We start from the raw sequence: 19816 nt of genomic DNA, 5'->3' as shown, positions 1-19816 counted from the left end.
TTCACATCAGGTGGCCAAGGTACTGGAATTTCAGCTTTAGCATCATTCCTTCCAGAGAAATCCCAGGGCTGATCTCCTGCAGAATGGACTGGTTGGATCTCCTTGCAGTCCAAGGGACTCTCAAGAGTCTTCTCCAACACCACAGTTCAAAAGCATCAATTCTTTGGCACTCAGCTTTCTTTATAGTCCAACTGTCCTTCCAATGAATATTCGGGGTTGATTTCCTTCATGATTGACTAGTTTGATCCCCTTGCTGTCCAAGGGACTCTCAAGAGTCTTTTCCAGCACCACAGTTCAAAAGTATCAATTCTTTGGCACTCAGCCTTCTTTATGGTCCAACTCTCACATTTGTACATGACTACTGGAAAAATCATAGCTTTGACTATACAAACATTTGTTGGCAAAGTGATGTCTCTGCTTTTTAATAGGCTGTCTAGGTTGGTCATAGCTTTCCTTCCAAGGCATGTGGTAGGTCTTCAATATACAGTCATTGATTCAGCAGTGAATGAATAAAGAAGTGAATGGATACCTCAAAACCATTTTACCAGAACTTATATCTGTCATCAGAACATGAGATGACTGATAACAGTTATCTCAGAGTGACCATTTGCGAGACAGTGTCCTAAGCCCTTCACATGTGGTAGCTCATTTAATCCCCACAACAGTCCTTTAAGGACAAATACTGTTATCATGGTTCCAATTTTATCCAAAGAGGGAACTGAGACACAGAGGCTGAGCTTCTATCCAGTGTGGGTATGTGGGATGTATCTTGTGATCACATGTGAAAGTGAAGTGAAAGTGTTAGTCACTCAGTCATGTCTGACTCTGTGCGACCCCATGGACTGTAGCGTACCAGGCTCCTCTGTCCATGGGGTTCTCCAGGCAAGAATACTGGAATGGGCTGCCATTTCCTTCTCCGGGGGATCTTCCTGCACATATGGCTATGGCTGATGCCTAAATTGTTAGCGTCTTGAAGAGCAGGTTCTCATTTTATATTTCACTTGATTTATTTTGAATTTTTAAATTATATTTCATTTATTTGTGGCCACACTGAGTGGCATGTGGGGTCCTTGTTTCCCCGACCAGGGATCGAACCTGTGCTCCTTATGTTGGAAGCACAGTCTTCACCACTGGAAAACCAGGGAAGTCTCTATTTTGAATTTTTAAAATCATCTTTGTCTCTGGAACTCCCATTTTGCCTGGCATACAACAGAACATGAATGTTGCTGAGGGATTTTCTGACTTGGCCAACCTTTCAGGGACTCTCAGGGTGAAAGCTAGTCTGGTTTGGCTTTGCTCTTGGAATTTTGTGTCACTTTGGGGCATAAGGGGGATTTTGTTAATTTCGGTTGGGAGCATGTTTAGTGTGGCCTTGGGTGGTGGATCTTTACCTGCTTCTTCTCCCCTGTCCTTGCTCCCTGGGTTGTGTGACTCTTAGCCCCCATCCCATGGTTTGGAGCTGATCCCTGGTCCTAGGGTCCTGGGGATGACAGGGATTCATCAGGGGATAGAAAGTCCCCTGTGGAGGGGAAGGGGGCATCTCCCACCTCCTCGTTTTTCCCAGAAAAGTTCCAGGACAGGTGAAGTAAAACCTGGACCCCGGGGCTGGTCTCCTGTGGTTTATGGATCTGCACATGTGCATTCTCAGTTGCTAAGTCTTGTCTGTCTGACTCTTCTGCCATCCCAGGGACTGTCTACGCCCTCCAGGTTCCTCTGTCTATGGAATTTCCCAGGCAAGAATACAGGAATGAGTTGCCATTCCCTTCTCCAGGGATCTTCCTGACTCAGGGATAGAACCCATGTCTCTTGCGTCTCCTGAACTGGCAGGCAGATTCCTTACCTCTGAGCCACCTGGCAAGTGTTTTATATATTCAGTAGGATACAAAGGGCTCTGAAGTCATCATCACCTGTATAGATGAGGAAACTGCATGAGGAGGAGTTATGTCCAAGATCACACTGGTCTTGGACTTGTCGTTATTAAGCGTTGCTTGCCCACAGTTAATCTGGAGATATGTCTTCAGACACACACACTGAGAATTCAGCTTGGCACCTTCCTTGTCTTCTCTGCCTACTCATCGAGCAAGCCAGAGCGTGTAACTAACAGCTGGCAGAATTCAGTTGATTTTGTGATGTCTTTATCTCATTTTTAATAAACAAATGTGGGTTATGGGTTGACCTGGAACAGGTAATTGGGAAATGCATTAACCCTTTATTTTCTTCCTCTGTATTGTAGAGATTTAAAACACACTTCCTCGGGGTGACAGAGTTAATAAGCCAGACGGCAGGACGTCAAAGCCTCCTATCTTATTTGATAATCTGAGTCCCATTTAAAGGTAAATATGATGAAAATATTGTTTATCTCGATTATTTTGGGAGAAGGCTAATTTATGTGAATAAAATGTCAGAATTACAGGATATTTAAGGACTGTGGCCTTACAGCTCTGAGGTAGGTTTCAAGGCTTGAACCAGGTATAGAAAGCATTTTCCTCATGCTGAGGGTCAGCAGAGGAGAATGGGAACGGAGGTGTTTCTCAGGCTTGCGTCTGTATACGTGTGTGTTCAGTCACTTGGTCGTGCCTGACTCTTAGCGACCCCGAGCACTGTAGCCCGCCAGGCTCCTCTGTACATGGGATTTTCCAGGCAAGAATACTGGAGTGGGTTGCCGTTTCTTACTCCAAGCGATCTTCCCAACCCAGGGATTAAACCCAGATCCTGCATTGGCCGGCAGATCCTTCACCACTGCGCCACTGGAGACAAGGCTGGTCTCTCATGCTTAAAATGTCTTTTATTCCCTACGTTTGCAGGCACACCTCAGAGATACTGCAGTTGGGCTCTCGATCACCACAGTAAAGCAGGTCACACATTTTTTGTTTCACAGCACATATAAAAGTTTACACATAGTGCAGTCTATTAAATGAGCAATAAAAAAGCAATGTATGTACCTTAACTAAAAAATACTTTATTGCTAAAAAAGTGCTGACCATCATCTGAGTGATGATGAGTTACAATCACTTGATGGTGTAACTTGTGATGGCTTCAGTGAGTTACAGCCTTTTTGCTGGTGGAGGGTCTGATCTGCTCTCAATATTGATGGCTGCTGACTGATCACAGGAGTGGTTGCCGAAGATTGGGATGGCCATGGCAATTTTTTAAACTAAGACAACAGTGAAGTTTGCCACATTGATTCTTCCTCTCACTGGAGCACTTAGCGGCCACTGTAGGGTTATTCAGTTCAGTTCAGCCGCTCAGTCGTGTCCGACTCTTTGCCACCCCATGAGTCGCAGCATGCCAGGCCTCCCTGTCCATCACCAACTCCTGGAGTTCACTAAGACTCACGTCCATCGAGTCCGTGATGCCATCCAGCCATCTCATCCTCTGTTGTCCCCTTCTCCTCCTGCCCCCAAACCCTCCCAGCATCAGGGTCTTCTCCAATGAGTCAATTCTTCACATGGGGTGGCCAAAGTACTGGAGTTTCAGCTTCAGCATCATTCCTTCCAATGAACACCCAGGACGTATCTCCTTTAGGATAGACTGGCTGGATCTCCTTGCAGTCCAAGGGACTCTCAAGAGTCTTCTCCAACACCACAGTTCAAAAGCATCAATTCTTTGGCGCTCAGCCTTCTTCACAGTCCAACTCTCACATCCATACATGATCACAGGAAAAACCATAGCCTTGACTAGACGGACCTTAGTTGGTCTAATTTCAATATTGTTGTGTCTCAGGGAACAGGGAGGCCCAAGGAGAGCACTGAGGGACTGCCAGTTGATGGGGACGTCAGAACATACAGAATATTTGTCAGTTAAGTTTGCTGTCTTTTATGGACATGGTTCGTGATAACCCCAAAACAAATCACAGTAGTAACATCAAAGATCACTGATGAACATAAACATAATAGAAATGAAAAGGGTTGAAATGCTGTGAGAATTACCAAAGTGTGACACAGATGTGAAAGGAGCAAATGGTGTTGGAAAAGTGGGGTCACTTTTCCAATAGATGGGGTCAACAAGGGGTTGCCACAAACCTTGAATTTGTTTAAAAAGAACAAAACACAACATTTGTGAAGTGCAGTAAAGCAAAGTGCAATAAAATAAGGTGTGCCTGTATTTTTAAAGCACATTGTAACATTTTTATACATTTTAATACCACTTTTTAAAATTCATTTTTAATTGGAGGATAATTGCTTTTTAATGTTGTGTTGGTTTCTGCCATACATCACCATGAATCAGTCATAAGCACACATATGTCCCCTCCCTATGGAACCTCCTTCCCACCTCTCACCCCATCCCAACCCTCTAGATTGTCACAGAGCCCCAGTTTGAGTTCCCTGTGTCATACACCAAATTCCCACTAGCTATCTGTTTTACATACAATAATATGTATGTTTTCCTGCTGCTGCTAAGTCGCTTCAGTCGTGTCCAACTCTGTGCGACCTCAGAGACGGCAGCCCACCAGGCTCCCCCGTCCCTGGGGTTCTCCAGACAAGAACACTGGAGTGGGTTGCCATTTCCTTCTCCAATGCATGAGAGTGAAAAGTGAAAGTGAAGTCGCTCAGTTGTGTCTGACTCCTAGTGACCTCATGGACTGCAGCCTACCAGGCTCCTCCTATTCTCTTAATTTGTCTCACCCTCCCTTCCCCATTAAATAGAATATTTTCCAGCTAATATTCTAATGATTTCATGTTATTAGAATCTGAGTTTGTGATGTCTTAGTTAAAATATTTTGTGTTTGCAAGTAACATACGGCTAGAGACGTAGAAAATCAGGCAAGTCTCATCTGTAAAACTAGAAGGACAGGGTTTTTTCCAAAGCATGAGATTATATGGTCTGCCCTGGACACTGCCCCCAAGATTGGGTATAGAGGACAGCTGTTTTTTAGTTCATTTTCTCATTCATTCTATGAGCACTTACCATGGGCTTCTGAATTCCCAGCTCAGCACAGTGCTGGATGCAGTAATAGGGAAGCTGTGGTTCCTGTCCCCGTGGGGCTTCCTGTCCTGGGGTAGCAGCAGTGACATGTGTTATTACATTCATGCTGGTTGCTGTGGAGGCCCAGAGGAGAAAGGAATAGCCAGGCAAGTGTTCTGGGGGCTCCCTGGGGTGGTGGGAGGAGGGTGACCCTGGCTGAGACCGGATGGATTGGGAGGTACCTTGGGAGGTAAAGGGCAGAGTCAAGCCAAGGGCTCTGAGGTTGGAGCACAGGGCAAGGTGAAGGCTGACAGTGGAGGGGCAGGGGGACAGGGAGGCGGAGGCTTGAGTCTGAAGGGAGCAGTCAGAGCCTCAGCACCAAGGAACTGTGCTCAGGGCTGCGGACTGACTGGGGGGCACTGGGGAGCCAGTGCAGGTGTTTTGACCTGATCTTTTGGTAATCTCTGGTTCAACCAGTTTGGTAATCCCTGGAGATGGACCGGTTAGTGCTGGCGAGAGCAGCTCTGGGGTGGCAGGCACCAGGGTCACTGAGCCAGCATCTCGCATTGGGGGTGTGTGTGTGTGCTTGTGCACGCAGTGTGTGCGCATGAGCACACATGGCAGAGTTGTCCCTATCACTGAGGTGGGGAGCAAGGTGGGTGGGGAGAATACATCTGGCTTGAGGCCTGTGGAATATGAGGAATTCATAGGTTGTTGGATAAATTTGTACATCAGGGGCTTCCCTAGTGACTCAGATGGTAAAGAGTCTGCCTGCAATGCAGGAGATCCAGGTTCAGTCCCTGGGTCAGGAAGATCCCCTGGAGAAGGATATGGCAACCCACTCCAGGATTCTTGCCTGGGAAATCCCATGGACAGAGGGGCCTGGTGGGCTACAGTCCATGGGGTCGCAGAGTCAGATATGACTGAGTGAATTAACATTTTTCTCACTTTCATAAATTCATTGGAAGCAGGAGATTGGAGTTTGGTGCACATAATTGCAACTCCGCCCCCACCCCTTGCCACTGCCTCAGGAGTACCGAACAGGAACATTCCAAAAGGAAAAGGGGCCATACTGAACATTTCTTGTGGGCTTGAGTAGTTTAGAAAGGTAGGCAAAAGGAGCATTTGTTTTTTACTTTTTCAATTCCAACTGATATTATTTTAGTGATGTTTAATGGATAAAACCCTGGGCATGCTTTCCTTCTGGCATCAGTCAAATGCTTGACCTGATTATGCCCCCTGCCATGGATATGGACAAAATGTTATGAAATTAAAATCACAGCTTACCAGGGGCTTCCCTGGTGGCTCATTCTGTAAAGAATCTGCCTGCAATGCAGGAAACCTGGGTTCTGTCCCTGGGTGGTTGCCCCAGAAATTCCATGGACAGAGGAGCCTAGTGGGCTACAGTCCACAGGGTCGCAAGAGCTGGACACGACAGTGACTAAAGCACCACCAGGACCTCAGTTTAATACATAGCCCAGTGGCTGGTCAATGCCTGTTGTAGCCACAGGACCTCAGTTTAATACATAGCCCAGTAGTGGCCGGTCAGTGCCTGTTGTAGCCACAGGACCTCAGTTTAATACATAGCCCAGTAGTGGCCGGTCAGTGCCTGTTGTAGCCACAGGACCTCAGTTTAATACACAGCCCAGTAGTGGCCGGTCAGTGCCTGTTGTAGCCACAGGACCTCAGTTTAATACATAGCCCAGTAGTGGCCGGTCAGTGCCTGTTGTAGCCACAGGACCTCAGTTTAATACATAGCCCAGTAGTGGCCGGTCAGTGCCTGTTGTAGCCACAGGACCTCAGTTTAATACATAGCCCAGAGGCTGGTCAATGCCTGGCCACTGCTCTGTTGGTGTGGCTTCTCAACTGTGCAGAGGGGCTGTGGAGGTTTTATTTTTTTGTGGTAAGATTAATACATGTTTCTTGTAGGAATTTTAAATTGAAAGCTCTAGCAAGCCCCAGAAAAGGGAAAGAGAACCAATCATAAGAACCAACCCAATTGTAATATATTATTGTTATTTCTTGCAGTCTTTCTGGTTCATTTCTATGCAGCTGTGCCATTTTCCAAAGGGTTTAGTGTCATACATTATAAAGGGAAGGTGTGACCTTTAGCAGGATCTGGAAGTTTGGGGCATTGCACATGGGTCCTGACAGTGGCTATGTTCTAGGTGGGGAACAGATCCATATAAGTAGAGGCAAGATGCTTTAATGGTCTAGTGAGTAGTCTACTTGGGGTGTAGCATAGGTTGGATTTGGGGGAAATTTAAACGGAAATGAATGATGGCACAGATGATGGAAGTTTTGTTCATCTTAAATTATGTGAGCTTGTCCCCAGTTTTGTTAAAAATCTTCATCCTCCTTTTACCCATTTTGCATCACAAAGCATGATCGCATAAACGATGTTGGGAGACTAGCCTATCAGTGTGACTTGGGGGTGAGGGTGAAGCTGGGAGGGAGTCAATGTATGTAGCTTTAGAGATTTGGGGGGAATAGTTACTTTTTAAATTTTTATTTGTTTGTTCCTCCAGGAGAATATGAAAGTATTACTCAGGCTTCTTTGTTTCATCACTTTACTGATTCCTTCTCTGGAGGCTGGTGAGTAAAGCATTTCCTTGTGTTCCTGTCCTCTAAGAAAATCTGTTACAAAGAATACCTGTGGTACCTTCCTGAACAGCATCATTTTTCTTAGCTGTGTCTTTGGGTTTCCAGGTCACAGAACTGTATTGCTGGATGCTCTGTCAACATCTTTACTTTTCATTCTCTCATTTGTCCACTGGGAAGCTGAAGCCCAGGGAGGTTAGGAGCCACGGTCACGAGGCTATTTCAGAGCAAGAGCTGTAATCCATACCACCAGCGTCTAGTCCACGTCTCTCCCCACTTTGTTGCTGCTTAAAGAGTATACTCTGGGGCTTCCTGGCTTTCATTTGGAAGAGGTATAAAATGCAGTCTTTATGAACCCACAGCTGACAATTCTTTATTGTCTCCATTTATTCATCTTCACTCTTCCCCTCTCCCTCTCTTACTGCAAATGCATTTAGCCCTACTATGTGCCGGGCTCTGCTACTGGGGCTACAACCATCAATAATCCAAACAGAAATATCTATCTGCATGGGGTTTACATTCCAGTAATGAACAGAGACAATACCTTAGATAACTAAATATATATTATGTCCTATGTTGGTAAGTGTAGAGAGGAAAAAAAAAAAGGTAGGAAAAGGAAGGTATAAAGTTTTGGCATTGGGGTGGGCAGAAGGTTACATTTTTTTTTGATAGTGTGGCCAGGAAAGATCTCATCAAGAAGTTGACCTTTGACTTGACCCTGAAGGAGGGGGTGGAGGGAGCTATATAGACCAGGTTGAGGATGGAGAAATATTCTAGGCAGCCTGTGCCAAGGCCCTAGGCCAGGAGTACTGGCATGCTCCAGGAACTAAAATCTGCTGTGGCTAGAACAGAGTGAAAGGTGAGGGGTACGATTTGAGTGATAGAGATTAGGGGAGGGTTGATCGTGTAGAGAACTCAGCAACCTTTATAAGGATCTTGGCTTGTACTCTGTTTTTTTTTTTTTTTTTTTTTTTGAGTATGATTGTGATCTTTATTCATTACTTGGTCTCCAGTGCATTGCATATAGAAGGCTCTGCATATGTCGGTTGAGTTTGTTTTATAAGCTGCAAAGTTTTACTTTGAAACATCACATCCAAATGCTTATAGGGAAATTATTTATATTTACTTGGAGTTTGTCATGCCATTCTTTGTCTCATTTCCCTTTATCAACTGTCTAGAAAAACCATATTGTAGAGACAGTGTGATTTAGTATAACACTTCTGTTATTTCTTATATTATCAAAAAAATCTGAAAGTGAATCAATATTTTAAAAATATATAACAGTTGTATTTTTCATTCTTTTTATTTTTTTATTTTTTTAATTTTAAAATCTTTAATTCTTACATGTGTTCCCAAACATGAAACCCCCTTCCACCTCCCTCCCCATAACATCTCTGTGGGTGATCCCCATGCACCAGCCCCAAGCATGCTGTATCCTGCGTCAGACATAGACTGGCGATTCAATTCTTACATGATAGTATACATGATAGAATGACATTCTCCCAAATCATCCCGCCCTCTCCCTCTCTCTCTGAGTCCAAAAGTCCGTTATACACAGCTGTGTCTTTTTTCCTGTCTTGCATACAGGGTCGTCATTGCCATCTTTCTAAATTCCATATATATGTGTTAGTATACTGTATTGGTGTTTTTCTTTCTGGCTTACTTCACTCTGTATAATCGGCTCCAGTTTCATCCATCTCATCAGAACTGATTCAAATGAATTCTTTTTAACGGCTGAGTAATACTCCATCGTGTATATGTACCAAAGCTTCCTTATCCATTCATCTGCTGATGGACATCTAGGTTGTTTCCATGTCCTGGCTATTATAAACAGTGCTGCGATGAACATTGGGGTACACGTGTCTCTTTCAATTCTGGTTTCCTCGGTGTGTATACCCAGCAGTGGGATTGCTGGGTCATAAGGTAGTTCTATTTGCAATTTTTTAAGGAATCTCCACACTGTTCTCCATAGTGGCTGTACTAGTTTGCATTCCCACCAACAGTGTAGGAGGGTTCCCTTTTCTCCACACCCTCTCCAGCATTTGTTGCTTGCAGATTTTTGGATCGCAGCCATTCTGACTGGTGTGAAGTGGTACCTCATTGTGGTTTTGATTTGCATTTCTCTGATAATGAGTGATGTTGAGCATCTTTTCATGTGTTTGTTAGCCATCCGTATGTCTTCTTTGGAGAAATGTCTATTTAGTTCTTTGGCCCATTTTTTGATTGGGTCGTTTATTTTTCTGGAATTGAGCTGCATAAGTTGCTTGTATATTTTTGAGATTAGTTGTTTGTCAGTTGCTTCATTTGCTATTATTTTCTCCCATTCAGAAGGCTGTCTTTTCACCTTGCTTATAGTTTCCTTTGTTGTGCAGAAGCTTTTAATTTTAATTAGATCCCATTTGTTTATTTTTGCTTTTATTTCCAGAATTCTGGGAGGTGGATCATAGAGGATCCTGCTGTGATTTATGTCTGAGAGTGTTTTGCCTATATTCTCCTCTAGGAGTTTTATAGTTTCTGGTCTTACATTTAGATCTTTAATCCATTTTGAGTTTATTTTTGTGTGCGGTGTTAGAAAGTGATCTAGTTTCATTCTTTTACAAGTGGTTGACCAGTTTTCCCAGCACCACTTGTTAAAGAGATTGTCTTTACTCCATTGTATATTCTTGCCTCCTTTGTCAAAGATAAGGTGTCCATATGTGTGTGGATTTATCTCTGGGCTTTCTATTTTGTTCCATTGATCTATATGTCTGTCTTTGTGCCAGTACCATACTGTTTTGATGACTGTGGCTTTGTAGTAGAGCCTGAAGTCAGGCAAGTTGATTCCTCCAGTTCCATACTTCTTTCTCAAGATTGCTTTGGCTATTCAAGGTTTTTTGTATTTCCATACAAATCTTGAAATTATTTGTTCTAGTTCTGTGAAAAATATGGCTGGTAGCTTGATAGGGATTGCGTTGAATTTGTAAATTGCTTTGGGTAGTATACTCATTTTCACTATATTGATTCTTCCAATCCATGAACATGGTATATTTCTCCATCTATTAGTGTCCTCTTTGATTTCTTTCATCAGTGTTTTATAGTTTTCTATATATAGGTCTTTAGTTTCTTTGGGTAGATATATTCCTAAGTATTTTATTCTTTTTGTTGCAATGGTGAATGGAATTGTTTCCTTAATTTCTTTTTCTACTTTCTCATTATTAGTGTATAGGAATGCAAGGGATTTCTGTGTGTTGATTTTATATCCTGCAACTTTACTATATTCATTGATGAGCTCTAGTAATTTTCTGGTGGAGTCTTTAGGGTTTTCCATGTAGAGGATCATGTCATCTGCAAACAGTGAGAGTTTTACTTCTTCTTTTCCAATTTGGATTCCTTTTATTTCTTTTTCTGCTCTGATTGCTGTGGCCAAAACTTCCAGAACTATGTTGAATAGTAGCGGTGAAAGTGGACACCCTTGTCTTGTTCCTGACTTTAGGGGAAATGCTTTCAATTTTTCACCATTAAGGATAATGTTTGCTGTGGGTTTGTCATATATAGCTTTTATTATGTTGAGGTATGTTCCTTCTATTCCTGCTTTCTGGAGAGTTTTTATCATAAATGGATGTTGAATTTTGTCAAAGGCCTTCTCTGCATCTATTGAGATAATCATATGGTTTTTATTTTTCAATTTGTTAATGTGGTGAATTACATTGATTGATTTGCAGATATTGAAGAATCCTTGCATCCCTGGGATAAAGCCCACTTGGTCATGGTGTATGATCTTTTTAATATGTTGTTGGATTCTGATTGCTAGAATTTTGTTGAGGATTTTTGCATCTATGTTCATCAGTGATATTGGCCTGTAGTTTTCTTTTTTTGTGACATCTTTGTCAGGTTTTGGTATTAGGGTGATGGTGGCCTCAGAAAATTAACAAAGAAATGCAAACTTTAAATGATACATTAGATCAATTAGACCTAATTGATATCTATAGGACATTTCACCCCAAAACAATGAATTTCACCTTTTTTTCAAGTGCTCATGGAACCTTCTCCAGGATAGATCACATCCTGGGCCATAAATCTAAACTTGATAAATTCAAAAAAATCGAAATCATTCCAAGCATCTTTTCTGACCATAATGCATTAAGATTAGATCTCAATTACAGGAGAAAAACTACTAAAAATTCCAACATATGGAGGTTGAACAACACACTTCTGAATAACCAACAAATCACAGAAGAAATCAAAAAAGAAATCAAAATATGCATAGAAACTAATGAAAATGAAAACACAACAACCCAAAACCTGTGGGACACTATAAAAGCAGTGCTAAGAGGAAAGTTCATAGCAATACAGGCATACCTCAAGAAACAAGAAAAAAGTCAAATAAATAACCTAACTCTACAACTAAAGCAACTAGAAAAGGAAGAATTGGAGAACCCCAGAGTTAGTAGAAGGAAAGAAATCTTAAAAATTAGGGCAGAAATAAATGCTAAAGAAACAAAAGAGACCATAGCAAAAATCAACAAGGCCAAAAGCTGGTTCTTTGAAAGGATAAATAAAATTGACAAACCACTAGCCAGACTCATCAAGAAGCAAAGAGAGAAAAATCAAATCAATAAAATTAGAAATGAAAATGGAGAGATCACAACAGACGACACAGAAATACAAAAGATCATAAGAGACTACTATCAGCAGTTGTATGCCAATAAAATGGACAATGTGGAAGAAATGGACAAATTCTTAGAAAAGTACAATTTTCCAAAACTGAACCAGGAAGAAATAGAAAATCTTAACAGACCCATCACCAGCACGGAAATTGAAACTGTAATCAGAAATCTTCCAGCAAACAAAAGCCCAGGTCCAGACGGCTTCACAGCTGAATTCTACCAAAAATTTCGAGAAGAGCTAACACCTATCCTACTCAAACTCTTCCAGAAAATTGCAGAGGAAGGTAAACTTCCAAACTCATTCTATGAGGCTTGTACTCTGAAATGGGAAGACTGTGTAGGTTTCCAGTTTAAACCTAGAGAGGTGATTTTTTTGTTGTTGTTGTTGTACTCTGTGGCTTGTGGGAACTTAGTTCCCCAACCAAGGATTGAACCCAGGCCCTCTACCGTGAAAGTGTGGAGTCCTAACCACTGGACTGCCAGAAAATTTCTATATTTTACAGGCTCATTCTGGTTCTTATACTGTGAATAGACCATTGGGGGGCAAAGGGAGAAATAGGCTAGTTAGGACATGGTTACAGTGGTTCAGGCAAGCTATGAAAGTAAGCTATTCAAGGGTGACAAGGAGAACTGAGTTGTCAGAGTCTGGATATACTTTGATGACAGAGCCAAGAGGATTTTCAGATAGAGCAGATGTGAGTGTGAGGGACAGAGGGTTTTAGTCTGAGCACATGAAAAGTGGAGTTGCCATTATGAGAGGGGGAAGGTCATGTGTTCAGACTGGACATGTTAAGGTTGTTGTTGTTGTTCAGTTGCTAAGTTGTGTCCAACTCTTTGTGACCCCACGGACTGCAGCACGCCAGGCTTCCCTGTTCCTTTACCATCTCCCAGAATTTGCCCAAACTTATGTGCATCGAGTCGGTGATGCCATCCAACCATTTCATTCTCTGCCACCCTCTTCTCTTGCCCTCAGTCTTTCCCAGCATCAGGGTCTTTTCCAGTGAGTTGGTTCTTCACATCATGTGGCCAAAGTATTGATCTTCAGCATCAGCATCAGCCCTTCCAGTGAATTTTCAGGGTTGGTTTCCTTTAGGACTGACTGTGTTTTATCTCCTTGCTGTCCAAGGGCCTCTTAAGAGTCTTCTCACCACAATAGCTGTCTGTTAGATGTCTACATAGTGATCTGATTAAGCAGTCTGGAGCTAGAGCCTGGAGGAATAAAGTTGAAGACCTTGGCAAGCAGCTGGTATTCGAACTCTGAGACTTGATGGGGAGTGAGAAAAGAACAGGGCGTCGGGGAGTGAACTCCGCAGCTCTCCAAGAATGAGTGGGCAGGCTCCCACTCACCAAGAGCCAGTGATAGACTGGCCAGAAATGTAGGAGGAGAGCCAGTCTCCCGGAAGCCAAGTGAAGAGCCTGTTTCAAGGATGAGGATAACGCGTGACCAGTACAATGGATGGCGTCACTGACTCAACGGACGTGAATTTGAGCAAACTCCGGGAGACAGAAGGACAGAGAGGCCTGGTGTGCTGCAGACCATGGGGTTGCAAAGAGTCAGACAGGACTGAGTGACTGAACAATATAGCAGCAATGCAGATGTGTTGAGTAGGATGATGTTTCAAACTCGTTGATTTAGCAACTTAAAAGTCATAGGTGACTTGGTCAGAAGAGTTTTGGTGGAGCGGTGGGGCAAACCCCAGATAAACAGGAGAGTGTGTTGAGCTGAGTTCTTAAGGCTTATTCTTTTATCACTGTTAATTGTTATTGCTACTGCTATTCCTAGGAGTCCAGTCCTGGCTCAGTGCAGGTACCATGCTGAGCGCCTAGCCACTTTTGTTTCAATACTGTTTTTAAGCAGCTTTAAAGGAGGTTCTAATAGACTCACGTTTAAGGTATTCAGTTTGATGTGCTGGCATACATATTCACCCATGAAACCATCACAATCCCAGATAATACTGAAATGAGTGTAAATTGGTTTAGAGAGACTGGACTACTTAACAATATTGAGTCTTCTGATCAAAGAATGAAGTATAGATGTCTTCACTGTCTTTGATCTCTTAACATTTATTTAAATAAATTTAATCTTTATAAATTTATTTTGCAGTTTTCATTGGATTGGTCTGATGCATCTTTGTCAGATTTATCCTTAAGTATTCATATCTATTGAGGCTTTTATAAAGGGTATTTTCAAAAACCCAGTTTCTAATTGTTTTTGATAATATAAACTCATTCCTATTTGCATATTCATATTATATCCCACAACTGAGGAACCCCTCTAGATCTTTTGTAGATTTCTTTGCATATTAAAGATTTCATAGCATATTCTACATAGATAATCACGTCCTGTGCAAATAGACATTTTATTTTCTCCTTCAATCTTAATGCCATTTCTTTTTCTTGCCCTAATACACGAATTAGGTCTTCCAATACAATGTTGAATAAAAGTGGTTAGCGTGGGCATGCTTACCTTCTTGCTAATCTTATATATGATAGCTGTAAGTTTTTTATAGCTGTCCTCTATTAGGTTTAGGAAGTTCCCACCTATTTCTAGTTTTGTTTGTTGCTGTTTTTCTTGGATAAGGATCCAACTTTGCATTCCTAGCATGTTATGTACCTCACAATGCACTGTTGGTTTTTAATATACTGTAGGATTCGATTTGCGAAGATGTTTAAAAAATTTTTGCATCTGTATTCTATGATGAAGAATGGTTTGTGGTTTTCCTGTAATGCCTTTGGTTTGGGAATTAGAATAATACTTAGTTGACAGAGTGAATTGGGAAGTATTTCTGACTCTTCAATTTTCTGAAAGAGTTTGTGTAAAATTGGTGTTTTCCTTCTATGAATATACCAGTGAAGCCATCTAGGCTTGAAATTTTGTTGTTCTTGTTGTTGGGTTTTTTCCTTAAAAAATTTTTTTATAGTTGATTTGCAATATTCTGAAAGAACTAGCTTTTGATATCTTTGATTTTTCTCTGTTGTTTTTGTTTTTTATTTCATTGATTTTTCTCTTGGAGCCATATCATTTACTATCTTATGCTTACTTAGGTTTTAATTTTTTCTTACTTATTAAGTGGAAACTGAAGTTATTAATTTGAGATCTTGTTTCTTACAGAGGTATTTAATGCTATTGACTTTCCTCCAGGTATTTTTTTCCTTTGCATGACACAAGTGTTGATATGTTATATTTTATCATTCAGATCAAAATGCTTTCTAATTTCCTCTTATTTCTTCTTTGATGCATGGGTTATTTAGAATATTTTTTTAAGGTTTTAAACCCATCCGTGAATCCCTAGATATTTTTCTGTTATTGATTTCTAATTTAATTCAGAGGGCATACTTTGAACCCTTTGAAGTTTGTTAACTGTTGGGTTATGAACAAGAATATGGTTTATCTTGATAAGTTTTCTTGTGTGCAATTAAAAAGAATGTGTATTTGGTTGTTGGGTAAGATTTTCTGTAAATACTAATTATGCCAGATTGGTTGATAGTGTGGTTCAAATCTTCTTCTACATCCTTGCTGATTTTCTGTCTAATTGTTCTACTTGTTCTGTCAGTTACTGTGAGTGGTGCTGAAATCTCTTGACTCTAATTGTAGGTTTCTCTATTTCTTTCTGCAGTTCTATCAGATTTTGCTTTATGAATTTTGAAACACTGTCAATAGGTGAATAAATGTCTAAGATTACCACGTACCTCTTGACAAATGACTCCTTTGTCGTAATTAAATGACTTTCTACCCCTGGAAGTATGCTTTAGTGTAAAATCTACTTTGATAATAATGTAGTAACCATTCAAATCTTCTTTTAATTAACATAATATTTCTCTCCCCTCTCCGCTTTTACTTTTAAGGTGTTTTTACACTTAAAGTGTGTACATGTGTGGGTTTGTGTGTATGTTAGCAAATAGTAGGATCCTTTTTTTTAAATCACATCTGACTATCTCTGCCTTTCAATTGGGTTACTTATACCATGAAAAAATATAATATGATTATTAGTATATTTGGGTTTTATTTTAGGAGCTTGTGATTTTATTTTCTCCTTGTATTATTATTACTTTGTTATCTTTTCTCTCTCTCTCTTTTTTTTGTTTTTTGCTGCCTTTTGGATAAATTGAGAATTTTCATGATTTATTTTATCTTCTGTGTTGGCTTATAATAACTTAAAAAAAATAGCTGCCCTAGTACTTATGGTATCTGTCTTTAACTTATCAGAAATGGCAACCCACTCCAGTTGCCTGGAAAATCCCATGGACGGAGGAGCCTGGTTGGCTACTGTCCATGGGGTTGCAAAGAGTCGGACACAACTGAGCGACTTCACTTAAGCGACTTTTATATACCTTCAAGTGACTGTACCAGTTCACAAATAGTATAAAAAACCTAGAATACATCCACTTCTCCCTTCTCAAACTTTGCCCCATTGTTTCCATGCATGTTACGTCTTCAGATGTTATATGTCTCACAATCATTGTTTTTGCTTTAAACATTTAATTATCTTTCAGTACAGTTCAGTTACTCAGTCGTTTCCAACTCTGCGATCCCATGGACTGACTGCAGCACGCCAGGCTTCCCTGTCCATCACCAACTCCTGGAGCCTGCTCAAAGTCATGTCCATCGAGTCGGTGATGCCATCCAACCATCTCATCTTCTGTTGTCCCCTTCTCTTCCTGCCTTCAATCTTTCCCAGCATCAGAGGCTTTTCCAATGAGTCAGTTCTTTGTATCAGGTAACCAAAGTATTGGAGCTTTGGCTTCAGCATCAGTCCTTCCAATGAATATTCAGGACTGATTTCCTTTTGGATTGAAAAGTTTGGTTTCCTTGCAGTCCCAGGGACTCTCAAGGGTCTTCTCCAACAGCACAGTTTAAAAGCATCAGTTTTTCACTGCTCAACTTTCTTTATGGTCCATCTCTCCTCACACCCATACGTGACTATTGGAAAAACCATAGCTTTTACTATATGGACCTTTGTTGGTATAATGTCTCTGCTTTTTAATATGCTGTCTAGGTTTGTTCTAGCTTTTCTTCCAAGGAGCAAGCATCTTTTAATTTCATGGCTGCAGTGACCATCTGCAGTGATTTTGGAGCCCAAGAAAATAAAGTCTGTCACTGTTTCCATTGTTTCCCCGTCTATTTGCCATGAAGTGATCTTTAGTTATCTTTAAAGAGATTTAAATAAAATGAAAAGCTCTTAATGACTACCCATGTAGTAAATGTTTCTGGGGCTATTTATTCCTTTATGTAGATTAATTTTTTTTCATCTGATACTATTTTTTCTTTCTTTCTAAAGGACCTCCTTACATTTTTTGTCAGTACAAGTGTGCTGGTGATAGTTTATATATATATGTGAAAATAAATATAAAATAGTAATATTTTAAAAGTATGAAAAAGTATTTTGCCTCTATTTCTTTATTTTGCCTCTATTTCTGCCTCTATAATTTATTCAAGCAAGATAATCAGTGAATACAAAAATAATTGAGTGGAAAGTATTTATAGACTATGCACATAATCTCAAAATACCACCTTTCAAGTTGCTTATTAATTGAAAAGAGACACTGTATAGTTGAAAGACCTGGAGGATAAAATTTAGCTGGATGATCCAATTTTGCATCACTGAAAATGGAGCATACTGATAATTATGTGTTTTCTGTGATGACAGAATAGGGATGAATATTATTAACCAGGTATTACCAATTGTCTGACTTGAATTTTGCAGTATTGCCTCTATTTCTGAAAGATACTTTCCCTGGATGTAGAGTTCTAGGTAGATGATTTTTTTTTTCCTTTTAGTACTTACCTTTATTCTTTTCTCTTTGGCTTGTATTGTTTCTGGTAAGAAGGCTGCATCGTTTTTGTCTTACGTGGTGTGGTTTTCTTCATGTTTCTTTTGCTTGGAGATCATTGTGGCTTTGGGGTCTGTGGGTACGTCATTTTCATAAAATTCTGAAAATTTTCAAGTTTTATTTCTTCAAAGAGTTTTCCTGTTCCAGGGAGACAGGCCCTCTCCTGCCCTTCAGGGATGCATGTTACATGAATTGAGGAATGCTCAGTCCTGTAGCCCTCCAGAACTCGCTCCTCCTCTGGGTGCAGCTGTAATCTCTTTGGTATCCTGCCCTCCGGCCTCCTGGTTTACCTGGATTCCCAGGTCCACCTCCTCAGCTCAAGAAGGAACACTGGGTTTTGCCTCCTTTCTTCCCTACAGTGCCACAGTTTAGAATCCCCCTCTACATGGTACTTTGGGGAAACTTTAGGGTTCCCCTCCTTTTGTGTCCTGACTTGGTGGTATTTCTGTCCTTTGTTCCCTGACATTCAATGTCTTGAACATTGTTGTTTCTTATACTTTGTCCAATATTTTTTAGCTGTTCAGGTGGGAGGGCAAATTATGGTTATTCCATCTTTTTACTGAAACAGCTCTACAGAGGGGATGAGAGAGGTTAAATAACTTGCTCAAGGACACAGGTAGTAAGTGACTAGAAATCTTTCAGACTTCCAGGATAATTCTCCTAATTGTCAGGTTCTTAACTTCTCCTGTATAACACAAAGAAAGGCAATGCCAAAGAATGCTCGAACTGTCACACAATTGCACTCATCTCACATGCTAGTAAAGTAATGCTCAAAATTCTCCAAGCCAGGCTTCAGCAATACGTGAACCATGAAATTCCAGATGTTCAAGCTGGTTTTAGAAAACACAGAGGACCCAGAGATCAAATTGCCAACATCCGCTGAATCATCGAAAAAGCACTCATCTCACATGCTAGTAAAGTAATGCTCAAAATTCTCCAAACCAGGCTTCAGCAATATGTGAACCATGAACTTCCAGATGTTCAAGCTGGTTTGAGAAAAGGCAGAGGGACCAGAGAGCAAATTGCCAACATCTGCTGGATCATCAAAAAAGCAAGAGAGTTCCAGAAAAACATCTACTTCTGCTTTATTGACTATGCCAAAGCCTTTGACTGTGTGGATCACAATAAACTGGAAAATTCTGAAAGAGATGGGAATACCAGACCATCTGACCTGCTTCTTGAGAAACCTGTATGCAGGTCAGGAAGCACCAGTTAGAACTGGACATGGAACAACAGACTGGTTCCAAATAGGAAAAGGAGTCCGTCAAGGCTGTATATTGTCATTCTGCTTATTTAACTTCTATGCAGAGTACGTCATGAGAAACGCCGGGCTGGAGGAAGCACAAGCTGGAATCAAGATTGCCAGGAGAAATATCAATAACCTAAGATATGCAGACGACACCACCTTTATGGCAGAAAATGAAGAGGAACTAAAAAGCCTCTTGATGAAGGTGAAAGAGGAGAGTGAAAAGGTTGGCTTAAAGCTCAACATTCAGAAAACGAAGATCATGGCATCTGGTCCCATCACTTCATGGGAAATAGACGGGGAAACAGTGGAAACAGTGTCAGACTTTATTTTGGGGGGCTCCAAAATCACTGCAGATGGTGGTTGTAGCCATGTAATTAAAAGACGCTTACTCCTTGGAAGAAAAGTTATGACCAACCTAGATAGCATATTGAAAAGCAGAGACATTACTTTGCCGACTAAGGTCCGTCTAGTCAAGGCTATGGTTTTTCCAGTGGTCATGTATGGATGTGAGAGTTGGACTCTAAAGAAAGCTGAGTGCCGAAGAATTGATGCTTTTGGACTGTGGTGTTGGAGAAGACTCTTG

The 19816-nt window shown here is 41.0% G+C and overlaps 1 protein-coding gene across 4 annotated transcripts in view; it reads left to right on the top strand.

Annotated features, from left to right (window-relative positions):
- The window catches only part of IL1R1 (interleukin 1 receptor type 1), a 98549-nt gene that overhangs the window by 56798 nt on the left and 21935 nt on the right, over nt 1-19816 (top strand). For 3 of the 4 annotated variants that reach the window (XM_068981016.1, XM_068966797.1, XM_068973633.1), the window contains exons 3-4: nt 2234-2333; nt 7434-7500. In XM_068981016.1, coding sequence (XP_068837117.1) covers nt 7440-7500 — 61 coding nt within the window. In that variant the 5' untranslated portion in view covers nt 2234-2333; nt 7434-7439. Of the gene's footprint in view, nt 1-2233; nt 2334-4929; nt 5073-7433; nt 7501-19816 lie in introns of all 4 variants that reach the window. The other variant, XM_068987928.1, reaches the window with a different exon arrangement.

This window comes from Capricornis sumatraensis, chromosome 1 (genome assembly GCF_032405125.1).
Source record: "Capricornis sumatraensis isolate serow.1 chromosome 1, serow.2, whole genome shotgun sequence".
Classification (NCBI taxonomy): Eukaryota; Metazoa; Chordata; class Mammalia; order Artiodactyla; family Bovidae; genus Capricornis; species Capricornis sumatraensis.
This window is presented reverse-complemented; position numbering and strand designations above follow the sequence as displayed.